General features: G+C 27.1%; 1 protein-coding gene across 4 annotated transcripts in view; it reads left to right on the top strand.

Moving 5' to 3' along the window:
* The window catches only part of LOC119672527 (calcium-binding mitochondrial carrier protein SCaMC-2), a 159,457-nt gene that overhangs the window by 133,154 nt on the left and 10,263 nt on the right, over positions 1 to 16,040 (top strand). The window contains exon 1 of one of the 4 annotated variants that reach the window (XM_038083591.1): positions 14,138 to 14,420. The exons of the other annotated variants lie outside the window; for them this stretch is intronic. Within the exon in view, the coding sequence (XP_037939519.1) occupies positions 14,298 to 14,420 (123 nt within the window). The 5' untranslated portion in view covers positions 14,138 to 14,297. Of the gene's footprint in view, positions 1 to 14,137; positions 14,421 to 16,040 lie in introns of those variants that run through there. 4 annotated transcript variants of the gene reach the window in all.

The raw sequence follows: 16,040 nt of genomic DNA, 5'->3' as shown, positions 1-16,040 counted from the left end.
CTGTTTATACACGTACGTTTGTACGAAGTTGCACTCTATACAATAGAGTATAATAGAGTACAATAGAGCACTTCGTACTCTATTTTCTAAAATTACATATTTATCTATTTACAAAAAAATGTTTTTATGTCTTCATAAAAGTCAACTTAAATTACATTTTAGTTTCGTGTAAAGAACAAATCTTATCACTATGCACTCATGCAAATATATGTGATCATTACTTTTATATTTACTTTAGTTTTAGTTACAGTGCAATTTTTATTATATATCACGTTAGTATCTTAACTTTATTGTAATTTTCTCATTATAGGTAAAGAAAATGCATGATCGCGTACAAAAAACGAAAGATCAAGTGCAAAAATGTCGTGAAAAATATGAACAAGCCATATCTGAAATTACCAAATATAATTCGGTATATATAGAAGATATGACTAATGTATTCGAAAAGTGCCAAGCAATGGAGAAAACTCGTCTCACATTCTTCAAGGATGTGTTATTTAATATACACACATGTTTAGATCTAACAAAGGTTCAATGGTAAGGAATTATCAAAAATCAAATATATACATCAATAATTTTTATATATAACAACCCAGCTTACCGCAAATATATGAGGAATTCTATCACACCATCAACAATGCTGATTCACAAAAAGATCTTAAATGGTGGTCAAATAATCATGGCGTGAATATGGCAATGAACTGGCCTGCATTTATTGTAAATATAATTATTTTAAACACTAAATATAGTTGTGCTTTAATATAATAATAACATTTCTCTTTTGTCATTCAAATTTAGGAATATACTGAAGAATTCCGAGATATAGCGAAAGGTAGCAAATCAAAAGAAGCTCTTCCAGCAGCACCAATAATGCTCATCAATCAACGACCTGTAGCTGAGGATGTGCATGTAAATATAGTCTATTTATATATTATTATTAAGTTTATAGGATTCGACTTCTATGATTTATGTCTCAATTTCATACCTCTTTAGGAGTATCAAACAACAAATAGTCTCAAGAAGAATACATCGAACAAATCTAGTGGAAAAACCGTTCAACAGCAACAAGAATCATCCACAGTTACAACAACCGTTGGAAGTAACAAAAGCGCTGGTGCAAATGCAACGGCGGCGGCAGCTTCTAGTAATCGTAATTCAGGCGTAACGTAAGTGAAAATTGTTAGAACGTTTAACAATAAACCATTGAAGTGTGAAATTCTTCATATGCAAATACATATATGCTTGTATTCCGTATATATATTTAATCTTCATCCATTCCGCACCCACTTTTTATTAATAATAACTAATGTTGATAAATTCTTTACAGTAATGGTAATGGCAAAGCCGATCCCAATCCATTTGAAGAGGAAGAGGAATGGGATGATACTGATAATGTTTTGGTTGATAATGGTGAACCAGGTGTGCCTGTAAAAGCTCTATATGACTATGAAGGCGCTGAAAGTGATGAACTATCGTTTAAACAAGGTATTGAAAAGTTAATTAATTGATATTTATAATTTATAAGAGAAAAAATAAATGTGTATATAGCATATATATATAAACATAAAATAATTATATGCTGCGATGAAAAACCCTACTACTTCGTATCGTTAAAAATTAACGATAATATTAAAAATCTACGTAATTAATCTTGTTAATCTAGACTATTATTTTTTTTTGTGTATTGGTTACACAGCTAGTGACATACGTATTTACTGTCAGACAGTTGATCGTGACAGTTGAAGACGTGAATTAATATGTTTGGACATTTTTTATGTGGCAAAACACCGGATCCGAGAGTTTGTGTGGAATAGAAATTAAATGCAACAAATTATTGAAAATGTTAAAAAAAAGTATTTAACAACGACAATATAACAACAATCGCGAGTTTTTGAATGATAAATGTGCTTTCAAAAAAGCCTAAAAGTTATTGCACATGACATGAAATCCAGGTTGCAACCATGTGCGTCAAAATAAAAAATAAAAGTATGGAAAAAACTTAAACATATTAATTTTAAAAATTAAATAGGACGATAGTTATGTATATTATTGCCACGAAACAAGAATCAGCAAAATGATAAAAAATTAGTTGCATTATAATTCGCGATAAAACATAATATCAATGGAACCACCCTATTCTGCACACGTAGAAGCCGTGGCATTATTCTATTTCTCAAACTCAGAAAGATACTCAGAAAATATTTTTCAAAAATAAATACCAAGAAGGCGAAGCCGCAGTTCTTAAAAAATTAAAAAAATATTTATTAAAAGAATTAAAAATGCTCACTACTTTTTGATATATAATGGACTATTTATTTACATAAAAATACATTGCATTGTTTTTCAGTGTTGCCTCTCTTCCCAAGCCACAATATAGTTTACGATTGACAAGGTATTTTCTATGCCTTTTTTAGGTCTTTTCTAGAAGTTTAATTAACATATCATTACTGGAAACATAGACGTTGTCTAAAATCAAATATTCTCAAAAACTTTTTCTATTTTTATTTATTATTAACTTGGCCATCCTCATCAACAAGATCAGAACTACCGTTAAATTTGAATAAAACTCCAATATATTGTTTATATTCTATTCTATTCTATTCAATTCTATTCTATTTTATTCTATTCTATTCTATTCTATTATATTCTATTCTATTCTATTCTACTCTATTCTGTTCTATTCTATTCTATTCTATTCTATTCTATTCTATTCTATTCATTATATTTTATTCTCTTCTCTATTTATAAAAGATAAATTCTACATTTTATTCTATTTATATAATATTTTATATATATATATTATATATTTATATTTATCTTTATACTAATTTTGTTTTTTAAACCGGCTAATTGGTCAATACTTAAATACTTTAGAAAAAAATTTCTTTTGTTTTTTAAAAAGATTTTATTTAAGCCAATATTTCGACTATATATTATAGTCATATTCAGGGTTGGTACAACAAAACACAAATTGAAGACGCGTATAGCTGGACATAAACACAACGTAAAGTATAAAAATAATATGAAGTAAAGGGTTACACCAAGAAAATAATTAACGAAAACGCTCTTTCCTGAAAATCTTTATATTCTATAAACGTCAGACTCAATTATAATACTGATATACAACAACTTTCAACAAATCTTGAAGAGGATAAATATATTAATTCTTTATAAATGTATTTTATATTTTATTGTCAATGTATTTTATATTTATTCTCTCTATATTATTATTCATGTTTTGATGTTAATGTATAAGAACATTTTACTAGCCTAAAGATAACTGTTGAATATAGTCGAAATATTGATTCAAATGAAATCTTTTTAAAAAACAAAAACTTCTATAACTCGAATTTTCTATAACTCAAACTAAATAAAGTGCAAGAGGGTTTAGAGAGAGGTATACAGTTACAATAAAATTGTTTAACTCGAAGTCTCCATAAGTCAAACCTATTCTTTACAAAATGGTACTTCGAGTGATGAAACTTTGACTATATTTATATTTATGTTTATGTATATGTTTATATATATGTTTATATATATGTTTATATATATGTTTATATATATGTTTATATATATGTTTATATATATGTTTATATATATGTTTATATTTATATTTATGTTTCATTTATATTTATATATATATTTACATTTATATTTATTTTTATTTTTATATTTATATTTATATTTATATTTATATTTATATTTATATTTATATTTATATTTATATTTATTGGCTATATGTTTAATTAACTCATAAGTAGAAAACAGTAGTTCATAATATTTTTATTACCTTTTATTTTGTTATCCCATTGAGGATAATTTTCATTCGACTGTTGTAAGGCTCGACCCACAAAGGACTTCCAGGACTTCCATATGCAATTCCATATGCATTGATATTCTATATTATTGTGTAGTATATTATTATTCTAACCTTCCGTAACGTATATGATCTTTCGAAGTTGGTAATTTTTTTTTATTTGAAGAATTTATCACCGATTTTTTATCGTATATTTTTATTTGAATAAACTTGATAAAAAAGCTAAATCTCATGTGAATTGCCTATTAACACATTTTGCATAACTTATCTTTATATCTAATTTACGATAGTAATTATTTTAACAATTTTGTACTGCAATTAATCATGACTATACTTTCCTATTTATAAATATTGTATTAACTTAACTAAGCAGAAAACAGATATAATTTGTGATGACTGTCGTGCTATATACTACTATATTTTGAAAAATTATATAAATATTCAATACAACAATATAATTATCAGTTTTATTATTACAAAGAAAGTTAAAAATTAAACAACTGCTTTCAGTAGTTAATAATATATTTTGTAAAAAATTAATTGTTATGGCAATTAGTATTACGTTACGAATTGGAAATAAATTAGAAAAAAAAGAAAAACGTGTCACTAATTAAAGAACTTTTTTATTGATCTAAAATATATTTCTATATATTTCAAAGATATTAAATTACTATATATTATATGTTAAAATTTGCATAAGTTTATTATCTTTAAAAGTGCGACAAGTAACACCAGTGCATTAACAAATTTTTAAAAATCAAATATAAAACTTTTGAAGTAAAATCATCTATTAAAATTTATAATTAATTTCAATGAAAAAAAAATATAAATATAAATAAATATAAATATAAAAATATAAATTTTATACATATATATTCTATAAATATTTATATAAATTATATAAATATGAAAATATATGTAAATACAATATAAGATAGCTAATCATTAATAGACATACTCTATAGTATATAATTATAAGTTGCATTTTAAGATTATAATTTAAATTTTAAAACTAAATAACAAGTGCAATTTTTGCTTATACAATGACTGGTTTATTATATTTATTTATATGTATTTATTTATATTTATATAAATATTTATATAAATTATATATACAATATAAGATAGCTAATCATTAATAAACATACTCTATAGTATATAATTATAAGTTGCATTTTAGGATTATAATTTAAATTTTAAAACTAAATAGCTATAATATTTATTTATATTTATATAAATATTTATATAAATTATATATACAATATAGGATAGCTAATCATTAATAGACATACTCTTTAGTATATAATTATAAGTTGCATTTCAAGATTATAATTTAAATTTTAAAACTAAATAACAAGTGCAATGTTTGCTTATACAATGACTGGTTTATTATATTTATTTATATTTATATAAATATTTATATAAATTATATATACAATATAAGATAGTTAATCATTAATAGACATACTCTATAGTATATAATTATAAGTTGCATTTTAAGATTATAATTTAAATTTTAAAACTAAATAACAAGTGCAATGTTTGCTTATACAATGACTGGTTTATTATATTTATTTATATTTATATAAATATTTATATAAATTATATATACAATATAAGATAGTTAATCATTAATAGACATACTCTATAGTATATAATTATAAGTTGCATTTTAGGATTATAATTTAAATTTTAAAACTAAATAACAAGTACAATGTTCGCTTATACAATGACTGGTTTATTTGCCTTTTTTCTTTAATTTACTATTATTTAAAATTCCATATTTTTTAAACATTTTCCATAGAGGTCTTTTACACTCTAATATTCCAGAAAAAGTAAGTCAGTTTTAATAAAAGAAAATACTTTTTCCCTTTGTCTGTATTTTCTATATAAATCCGTGGGTACCGATAAACACTGAAAAATCTGTTTAATTGTAAAATAATATATAGGATGCTTGTGACATACATGGGTGTTCGGGGTAAACTTAATATGAGAAATTCAAAAAATCATAAAAAAAGTTTAATATCACATTAAAATACCAGCTTTTATAATAATATAATAATCTCTGATATAAGACCACGTTTGTCATTATATATAAGGAAAAAATAAAAATTTTCAAAAATAAAAAATAAAAAAAAAATCCCATTTTTCCAATTAGACCATTAAATTATTATATTCTTCTTCTTCTTAGTATCCGTTTTCCCTAGTGGGGCATAGAGCCGTAACGATTCTCTTAAACCGAACTCTATTAGGTGTTTCTCTGCATATATCATTCTGTGTGTAGTGCGCTTCTGTCATTTCTCTTTCAATTGTCCTTCTCTAAGTTAAAGCCAATGCACCAGGGCGTCTGCTGTCTTGTTGGTTCCATGTCAAAGCTAGTCGTGGAATGTATTTATTTGTTCGTCGGATAGTATGCTCTATCCAATTCCATTTTCGCATTTTTATTTCGGTTACAACAGCTTTCTAATTTGTTTGGTGTAAAAGTTCTGCATTTGATATATGGTTAGATCACCATATTTCTAGGATTTTCCGCAGGCATTTATTTAAAAATGTTTATATTATCCTTTCTATCTGTTTTGAACGTTTTCATGTTTCGCAGTGATAATAAAGGATAATTATATTAGTATTCTATACATAAATTATTTTTTTGACATATATGATTTTATTGTTTATAAAATCTGGTCTTGAAAAGAACGTCTTAATGTGTCTACAAGATGAGTAATGTCTAATATTCATCGAACAATTTCTTCATTAATTCGAGTGTAAAAAATAACTTCTTTATGAGTGTACTTGATGAGTAATGTCTAATTTCCATCCAGCGAACATTTTGTTCGTGAATTGGGCACTGTCGCGTTTAACTCACTCCACAGAGTATAATCGACATACGAGTGAATTTGAAAGAAACAGACTGCGTTATCTCAGTTCGCTAGCAAAATGTTCGCTTAGTAAAGTTCGTTTACTTAAGAATGAAAAGCTAGTGTTGGTGTAATAGGGGAAAATAAATCCCTTAGTCTATATACAAAAAAAATTGTTGAAGGGACGTTTAACAAAGTAGACCTTGTTCTATTAAAGTTGTCATTCTAAGAAGTAGGTGTCATTAAAGAAAAGTATTTATAGGACCCAATAAATTAACTTGTTTACTTCTTTCTTACGCTTTCATCGCATTTTTAATACTTTAAACCATAATTAAACAGTTTCTTAATTATTTATTAACTCAAAAAATTTTTTCTGAATTATCTAAATTATTTTTTTTGCTAAAGTTTTAATGCCACACGTTCGTCTCACTTTTACAGATTAACATTTTGTCAAAAAATGTGGGTTCATAATCTTAAAAATCAATTAATTTGATTATTTCAATGGAATATAAATAAAAAATAAAAATATTAATTAAATTGCGTCTTAACATTGCGAAAGTCAAATATTTGTTGTCATAAGACATGGTCTGGAGCTGATAAGAAAGTGGCATATAAAAACTCGTATGAAGTCAAATTAATTTGCTAAATGAACACTTTGATTGCCAGTTGAATAAATTTCAATAAATATTTTAATTTCAGTAATTAAGTAAAATAATTACAATTATTTAGTGCTTTAGACTGGTTTAAATCAGTTTGACTAGTGTTGAGCCAACTGCTGCTTTTCACATTAGCTGAATGTGAATTAAATTTTCATTAAATATAGTATTTGCCATTTGTCTTTCACTCAGATGTTCGCGTGTATGGTCTAATTTTTATTTTATTACCTTTGGTATTGCCGAATGGAACCAATAAATTCATTAGTGTTTATTAGTACCATAAGATAGGAGACATATTTCAATATAAACACAAATAAAATTCACCCATTTAGAGAGAAATATTCTGTAGACTTTGTACTTCTTTCAAGCATAACACACCCACTTTTGTTATCCAATCAGCCTTAATTAGTGGGCGATATTTTATTGACGATTCTGGCTGTCTTTTTAGTCGATGAAATGACGACTGTCAGCTGAGGATGTTTGTAGAACTTTTTGGTCTTGTGATTGCCTTATGAATTAAAAAATTTCCACATACATTAACATATACATATATGTATAAGTATGTAAAAATTTTATTAAATATATTTATGAACTAAATTTTGCTTCTCTGCATAAATAATATGTTATTTTAAATAAAATTATTAATAGTATTATGTTTTTCACAAACTATTTTGGACTATGAACCCTAAGCGAAACTAGAGAAAAATCTTCAATGTCATTTTTAGTAATTTTCTTTATGTTGTCAAATAAAATAAATTTGAATCCAGAAGCCTTACTACTGACTCTCAGGAATAATTCCGAAAAAATTAAATATGTCATGCATAGTGAATAGCAAACTAAGTAATGATTGTACTCATATTTTAAATGAGTGTATACTTAGATCTAAACTGGACGTATGTTATTTTGCTTGTTATTTTGCTTTTAGATACATATATAGTAAATATATGTCAAATAAGTGAATATTACGCATTGTATATACATAACTATTGTACGTTCAATTCTCACATATGGCACTGTTGTTTGGTGGCCAGCTTTAAGTAAGAGCTATATTGTTATAAATCTCAAAAGAATTCAGAAAACAATATGCAAACATGCTTGTCATAGGAGCTTTTAGGACAACCCTTTCGAAAGCCCTAAACGTGATGCTAAACCTGTTACTTTTCGATCTTCTTTTACAAATATCGTTTGCAACAGCGCTGTTAGGTTAAAATCAACAGAAATATGATCAGATATATGGACATAATCAGATTCTAAACAGTTCCAAACTGTCTATATAGGATGACATCGGATTATTTGAATTCATGCTTAGACGTTAGAAAAAATTTTGAGGCTATATTCCCTTCAAGAAATGACTGGAAACTGCAGGCATAAACAATTCTTTTCGATTACCTAATAAGGTCTCGGTTTTTCAGACTGAAATTTTAGGGATTAGGAAATCAGTCGGCAAATTTCAAGTCATATCAAGAACAGATGTAGTATTACCATTTTCATTGACAGCCACGTAACAATCAAAACCTTTGGATCCTTCATCACAAAACAAAGGTAGTGAAAGAATGTGGCAATTAGGCAGAGCTAAGTTGGTTGGTTAACATCATCCTTGTAAAGATCCCTGGACTTAGCAACATCGAAGGAAACAAGAAAGCTGACAGTTTAGCCCACACTGGTGTTTCCCTGGATGCCTCACTAGCGGTATCGATTTATATTATTGTAGAGACCATTAAGAGAAGTACTTACTTTAGTAATATACGACTTTCCGGTTAACTTGGCCTACCTATAATTAAAACTAGATCTTGGGAATTCATCACAAGAGATCGTGTGAACACTGCAAAGCTGGAAAAAGAAACTATAAAACACTTTGCCTGTGAATGCCCGGCTTTGGTGTCCAAAAGAAATAGGCTTTTAGGAATGTATTTCTTTGAAGAAGACTGTTCATCGGTAAAGAAGAAAAATCTATTAAATCATCTAAATTCGAGACGATGGATTTAGTCTATATTCTATGTTCTATTTTTCTATGTTAAGAGTTCTTGCGTGAAATGTGGTAGCAAAATGGCGAAAAATCCTAATTAAGGTACACGAAAAGTTATCTGATAGTCAGCCACTGCAATCAATCAACCAACATCTATAAGTAAAATATTTTAAAGATTTAATTGATTTTATTTGATTTTTAGAATTGAATAGTTAGCGTTATTTAAAAAACCTTACAGGTACTCGTAGTGGGCTATCAAAATCTTTCGACTACTATTTTTTGGTATGGATTTGAATTATGGATGAGTGTTTAAAATCCAAGTCTGCATTACAAATTTGATGAGGTACGATATCTGGCACTTGTAGCTCAAAAACTATATAGGAAAAATTAAAGTAATAAATATTATATATCGAAGAACCATTATTATGGCTTTGATGGATATTTGACAGTATATCAAACAGCTGTTTGTGCTTTTCCTAAAATTATTTTTTGCATTTTTAATTTCCTTACTATTAACTGCATTTGTATTGAGAATACAAGTACATTTATTATATTATGACTTAAAAATTTTTATTATAACATTTTTACATTATCTTACAAAATATTTACAGTAATTTAGTATTCATAAAGAATCATTGTTTATTCTTATATTTACAACATACGAGCATGTTAATATTATATCAGAAAGCAAATAATTGTTGCATTTTCTCTTTAGACCCGTGTAACTGCATTAGTAATTTAAATATTATCTAATAAAATTAAGATCCAAAAATAGTAAAAATGTTAGACTATTCGCTAATTAGGTTAAAGTAGAAAATTAGCTCAGAATGGAAAAGGAAAATTGAATTAAGCACTTGACACTAAACAGGGGCGTGCCTGTTGGCATTTTATTTACACAGCAAAATATTTTTGTTTACAAATAAACCGAACCAGATTTACAGATAACTGATTGAATGCATTATTCAGATTGTTGTAAATATAAATATTTACTTAAATATTAAGTATCAAAAAAAAAAAAAAATAAAAACGGTTCTAGGAATGAAAGACCATTGCTATGCTAAACTAACTTTCTTATCAGCGCCAATCAACTACGTGCAAGTGCACACAAAGTGAAAACAATGCACTTCATCATTTTTTATTCAATTTACGTATTAAAGGCCAGAAAAAGTCACCACAGGGCCAGCCTGTACAGTGTAATGGAATAGTACGAGAGGTGTTAAATCTCATTAACATTAAATGTGATAATATGTGACCACACGCGTTTCATTAGCTCATTCCATCAGTTCAATCTCAGTGCAAATATTTTATAGATAATTATCAATCATGAGGAAATATTAAAAATATTAACAAGTCTGCAGAATTCCAGTTCAAAACATGATTGAAATCTATTTTAAGGCATTCTATGTTTTATATTTAGTTTTTGCTTGAACTAGTTTTTAAAATAACTATTCAATTAACAAGTATAGTTTAAGAATGTATCATGCATCCTCTGTTATTTATAAATACAGTATAGTATAAGAACATATGACAAGAAATCCTAATATCGGTATACCTAGTTCGTATATAAAATCTAGTAATATGTTCATTTGAGGTAGTGTTAAATCGACAACGGCCAAATTCAATTGCTTTAAATAATTTAACTATTTTATATCATACTTATATCATCTCTTTTTTTGTTCGATATTCAATACAAATAATTTTATAAGCCTTTATACTTATATATTTGGAACATAGGATCATAACAAATCATTTTCATTAAGCTCTGTCAATCTCTGTCAATGCCAATCTATTAATTTCATTGTAGATCCTTCCCATTTTTAAATATATCGTATTTAATATATAACTTTATTATTCATTTACTTATTTTGACCATAATAGCCTGTTATCAGGTTCCGGTCTGAAGCAGAGCTCCGATCCAGATGCTTATTTTCTATGTGTTTTTAAAATTGTGTATGATATAAGATGTCATTATTTAAACTTTATCATTTATACGCTCATATATTGAACGTGATTTAAAATCGTTCAATATACGTTTGACTAATATTCGATATACATAATGTTCTGTCATAATATATACATATTTTATTCTTAAAATACAATGAACATAGAACCATAACAATTTGTTTCTATCAAAATCTAATAGATGTCAGTTTTTTAACTTCATTGCAGCTCTACCCATAAAGTCAAACCTTTACCTATAGTTGCGTTAACGTCTGGGTCTTCTGCTGTTTTAGTTATCAAGAATATCTTCTGACTGCCTATGCAGAATGTGACGAAGCCTTATTTATTACCGAATCACTATTTCTTTAGTAATTGAAAATTACCTGATTCTAAATTACAATTCAGTATTTGATATTTATTTGATTAGAATACTTGCTAGATATGACAAAGTCTGTAGTTGCCGCTAATATTCCATGTCATATTGTCAAATGAAAGTGAAACTTTTTGTTAGTTTTAGATAATCTTCTTTTTGTGTAGAATCTTCTTTTTGTGTAGAATCTTCTTTTTGTGTTCTAAGATCTCCATATTTCAGAGGGTTTCTAATTAATATCCCATTGACCTTTAATATCCCACCTTTCGATATGTTGCTACCTATGTAATAGAAATTATAAATATGGTATTTTAGAAATTATATCTATACTATACTATATATACTTACTCTATACTTAACATTTTTAATTTGAAATTTGAAGAGTTTGAGAAATTATATCTATATTATACCATATAACTACTCTGTACTTGAGATTTCTGATTCGAAATTTGAAGAGTTTGAGCTTCTTAGTCGCCCCGATTTTGTTTTGGCAGTGTTGATTGCCAGCTTCGTTGCATTTGATTCCATTTTAAATTTCCCTAGTTTCCTCAAATTATGTAGAGTACTGAGACACCAAAACAATATGATATATTATATATATATGTTATATTAAGACCGCTATATAAGTCGATTGTGATTCTTAGCCTTTCGCCAGTTACTCCTAATAAAATGATATCTACAATAATATTGTTTAAGAAAAGGAAGAATATATAGCCGTTTCTAATCCAAAGTTTAGTTTGATATCTGTAAAGATGTTTTTTTACGAAGTTTTTTAACCGTGATTGCCTTTGTAATAGCCTTTAACCGCCTTTGTTATTATTATTCTTCTTCTTTTTCATTTTTCATATTTTATTTTTTTGTGTCTTGTATACATTTAACATCAATTGTTGGTTTAGGAATAATGTTAGTGCAAAAATCATGAACAAAATAAAAAAAAAATAATAATAAATTTGAAACAACAACAATGTTGTCTTGTATACTATAGAAGTTTATTTATATGTACAAAATTCATTTAAGTGAATAGTACTAAATAATAAACTGTGCTTTAAAACTGAATTATTTAAAATTGTGATTTTGTAAAGTTATTAATAATTTATAACACAACTATTTGTGTAGTAGAGCTTATATAAATGTCTCTGACTGGTTCTAGCTTGATCTGCTCTTTACTACACATTTTGTGGATTTGTGGATTCAAAACAGCTTTCTTAGCTAATTGAGAAGGATTGGGTCCTACCTCCAATACAACCAACTAACTATTTGTGTGGACTTAAAAATAAAAAAATAGACTTTCAATGTCTGATTTAATTATGTCAGAAAATAATTAATCTAATCTTATTGTTTAGAGAGACAATTAATTTATAAACCCATATTTCAATTGCAGTTCCTGGGTTAAAAAGTGACTTTTAATTATTCTTATTTATTTAACTGTTTTTAATTATGCAAACGTTTTTTTTATTTTTAATAGTTTTGAAAAAAATTAAAATAAAAAAGGAAATTTAAAATGAAATCATTAAATATATATATACCTATTAGCAATTTTTCTTCATTATGTTCTATTACATTGTTTAACCTAAGCACTTTTTGCTCTAGTTTAATTGCGATATCTCCACTCACTTATTTAAGTTCTTTATTTTTTCCGACTATTTTCATGATTAGATCTATTACGTTGTTATATAAAGTCCATTTAATATAAATTAATGTAAATCAAACACTGAAAATGACGTAGATGGTAAATAAAATCGACTAGTAGTCTAGTAATTGTCGTAAATCAATAGGACGCGAAATTTTTACTAGAATTTACTATTGAACGATTCTATCTTCGCAATTGAAATCGCATTTTCAAGCGAGACCAATTTCTTTAAACCGAATAAATTAGAAAAGTTCTACAAATCAAGCTCTACTTGTTGCACTTCTTACCCCAAAACCCGCGCTCTCTTGCTGTTCTAGTACGCACTATCGCGCTCTTAAATTTTCATTGAAACTGATAAGCCTCCGCAGAATATTGTAGGTCTGCACCACTACACGGACAAGTCGCAAAGCATAGTACATTTTGTACTTTGGTCCGTCACTTGTTTGAGATCTGGCGTTCGCAGTTGAAGAGTCGATTTGGCGGGCACAGCGAATGTGGGAATTTAGTCTCAGTGCAGCAAGCTCAAGTAGCGGACGTGTTCGGTGATCTTGGCGCTGTCTTATATTACATAATATGAGATATTTTAAAAAAGAAATTTAGTTTTTCTTACGTGAATTTCGATTTTTAAAATATTTTCTTTATTGTTACTCATGTAAATAATTATAAAAAATAAAATATAATTAAATTAAGAAGCAACACGTGGAGACATCGTCAGTTCTGTGTTGAATGTTGAATTTAATCAGTCACATTAGAAGCTAATCAAGTCTGAGTTGAAGAAGAAAATTGCAACAGCTGTGCCAAATATAAAAAAGAAATAAAAATTAATTAATCAAAAATATTTTAAGTGAAAGTGAAATTACTGCAAAAAAAAAAAATAATAAAAATAGAGAAAAAAGTATCTAAACAAACTTTGTAACGAATAAGTCTGTTTTTGTTGTTTTTTCTACAACTAAACTGTACTGTGATATTTTGCAACTTAAAAGTTTTACTTGAAAATTGAACTGTTTTTGTGCATTTTTGAAATATTTTATAGACGGTTTAATTGAATTTAAATGCAATAAAATGTTGCGAAATCAAGTGAGCACATACACTATGCCAGTTGAATTCCAAAACATTCAACAAATGGCTGTCGCTGGCGATATTATGGAAGACTTTGCAATCATATTCCGCGATATGTTGACACGGGTATGTAATGAACAGCCGTTGAGCATACGACTATATACTTACTATATACTATACACAATGATATATAACACGATTTCCAATGCTTAAGTGAGTTGCTACATCAGTCAGTCATTGTTATTGTGAGTGGTTAGTTTAAAACTGGCTTCAACGATTTAAATATTTTAGTACCAGTTTCTTTTTTAGTGATTGAGATTAAAAATCGAAGGCCGACTTGTCTGCTAGGGCTAGTTCAGTAGTAATTTATTTTGTATTTCAATTCAATTTTACACTACTCTGACGTAAATCATAATTGTCTATATGTTAGGAATTGTAATTTTAAGTTGATGCTGTGTGATGTTGATGTGTGCTGGCTTCAGCGGAAATGACTCACTACTAATACTCCAAAGTAATAAATTCAGCAATGATAAAATTCCCCTACAATGAAGTAAACTTATTCTGGGAAATTGAATGGCACATGAATCGTTGAATGACTTTAAAAAAAGCACATACATATACGAGTGATTACTTTGATAAGTGACGATGTTGAATTTTATCTTATCAACACTTTTTTTTTAAATGAAATTTAATCGAACTTGTGACTTTTACGCCTCTTACAGCACACTCTATAGCATTTGGTGACTGAAAAGCTGTAGTTTCATTTAATTTAATTATTGTATGTAAGTATGTGCTACTATATGGAAATGAGAGAACTATACATATTTATAATTTGTATTACCAAATTTTGCTACACAAAGTTTTAATAGAGAGATCTGTCTGCTATAATAATTGCTTACAGCTCTTTAATATTAACATAGGGCACTAATAAAATGAGTTTTGTTCTCTACTGGTAGTGTCAAGTTTCCTAACAATAGTTTTCACTACACATAGATTACCAATAAACATATTTTTATACTCTAATGATAACATCTAGCTTTGTAATACCATTTATACACTATGGTGCGTGTCGCTATACCTGAAGTTTTGATAGCATTAGAACACTAATAAAGAGAGTTTAGTTCTCTCCTACAAAAAATTTAGTGTCAAAACTTTCAATAGTAGTTTTCACTATACATAGAGTACTAATAAACAGATTTCTATGTGTAATTTCGTAATAACATTTTTCTCTACGGTAGAGCATTGATAGAGAGATTTCTTTGTTCTACTAAAAGTATCTAGATTCCTTATATCATTTTTCGGTACACATAGTGTACTAATGCAAAGATTTTAATACTCTATTGATAGTGTTTTTGTTGGTATTACTATTTTTCTTTAGACATAGAGGAGTACTGATAGAAAGACTACCTGCTAGTAGTGTTCAAATTCCTATCATGTTTAAAGTAGTATTTAAATTCCTAATATCATGCTTTACTACTCATAGGGTCATGATAGAGAGCTTCTCATAACCACTAGTAGTATTAAAAACCCTAGTATCATGTTTTACTGCATATAGAGTAATGATAGAGAGCTTTTTATACTCTACTGTCATTACAGTAGAAATCAATCAATTTTTTGGTACTAGCAGTGTGTAAATTTTAAATTTAAATTGGAAATATTTTTTTTTAGTCAACTGATTATATATAGATATTGTCTGATATTTATATCTCAGCTTACAGATTATTCAGTAATATTTCTCTATAATAA

This window comes from Teleopsis dalmanni, chromosome 1, assembly GCF_002237135.1.
Source record: "Teleopsis dalmanni isolate 2A chromosome 1, ASM223713v2, whole genome shotgun sequence".
Classification (NCBI taxonomy): Eukaryota; Metazoa; Arthropoda; class Insecta; order Diptera; family Diopsidae; genus Teleopsis; species Teleopsis dalmanni.
Note: the sequence above shows the minus strand (reverse complement) of the source record. Positions and strands in the feature narration are given on the sequence as shown.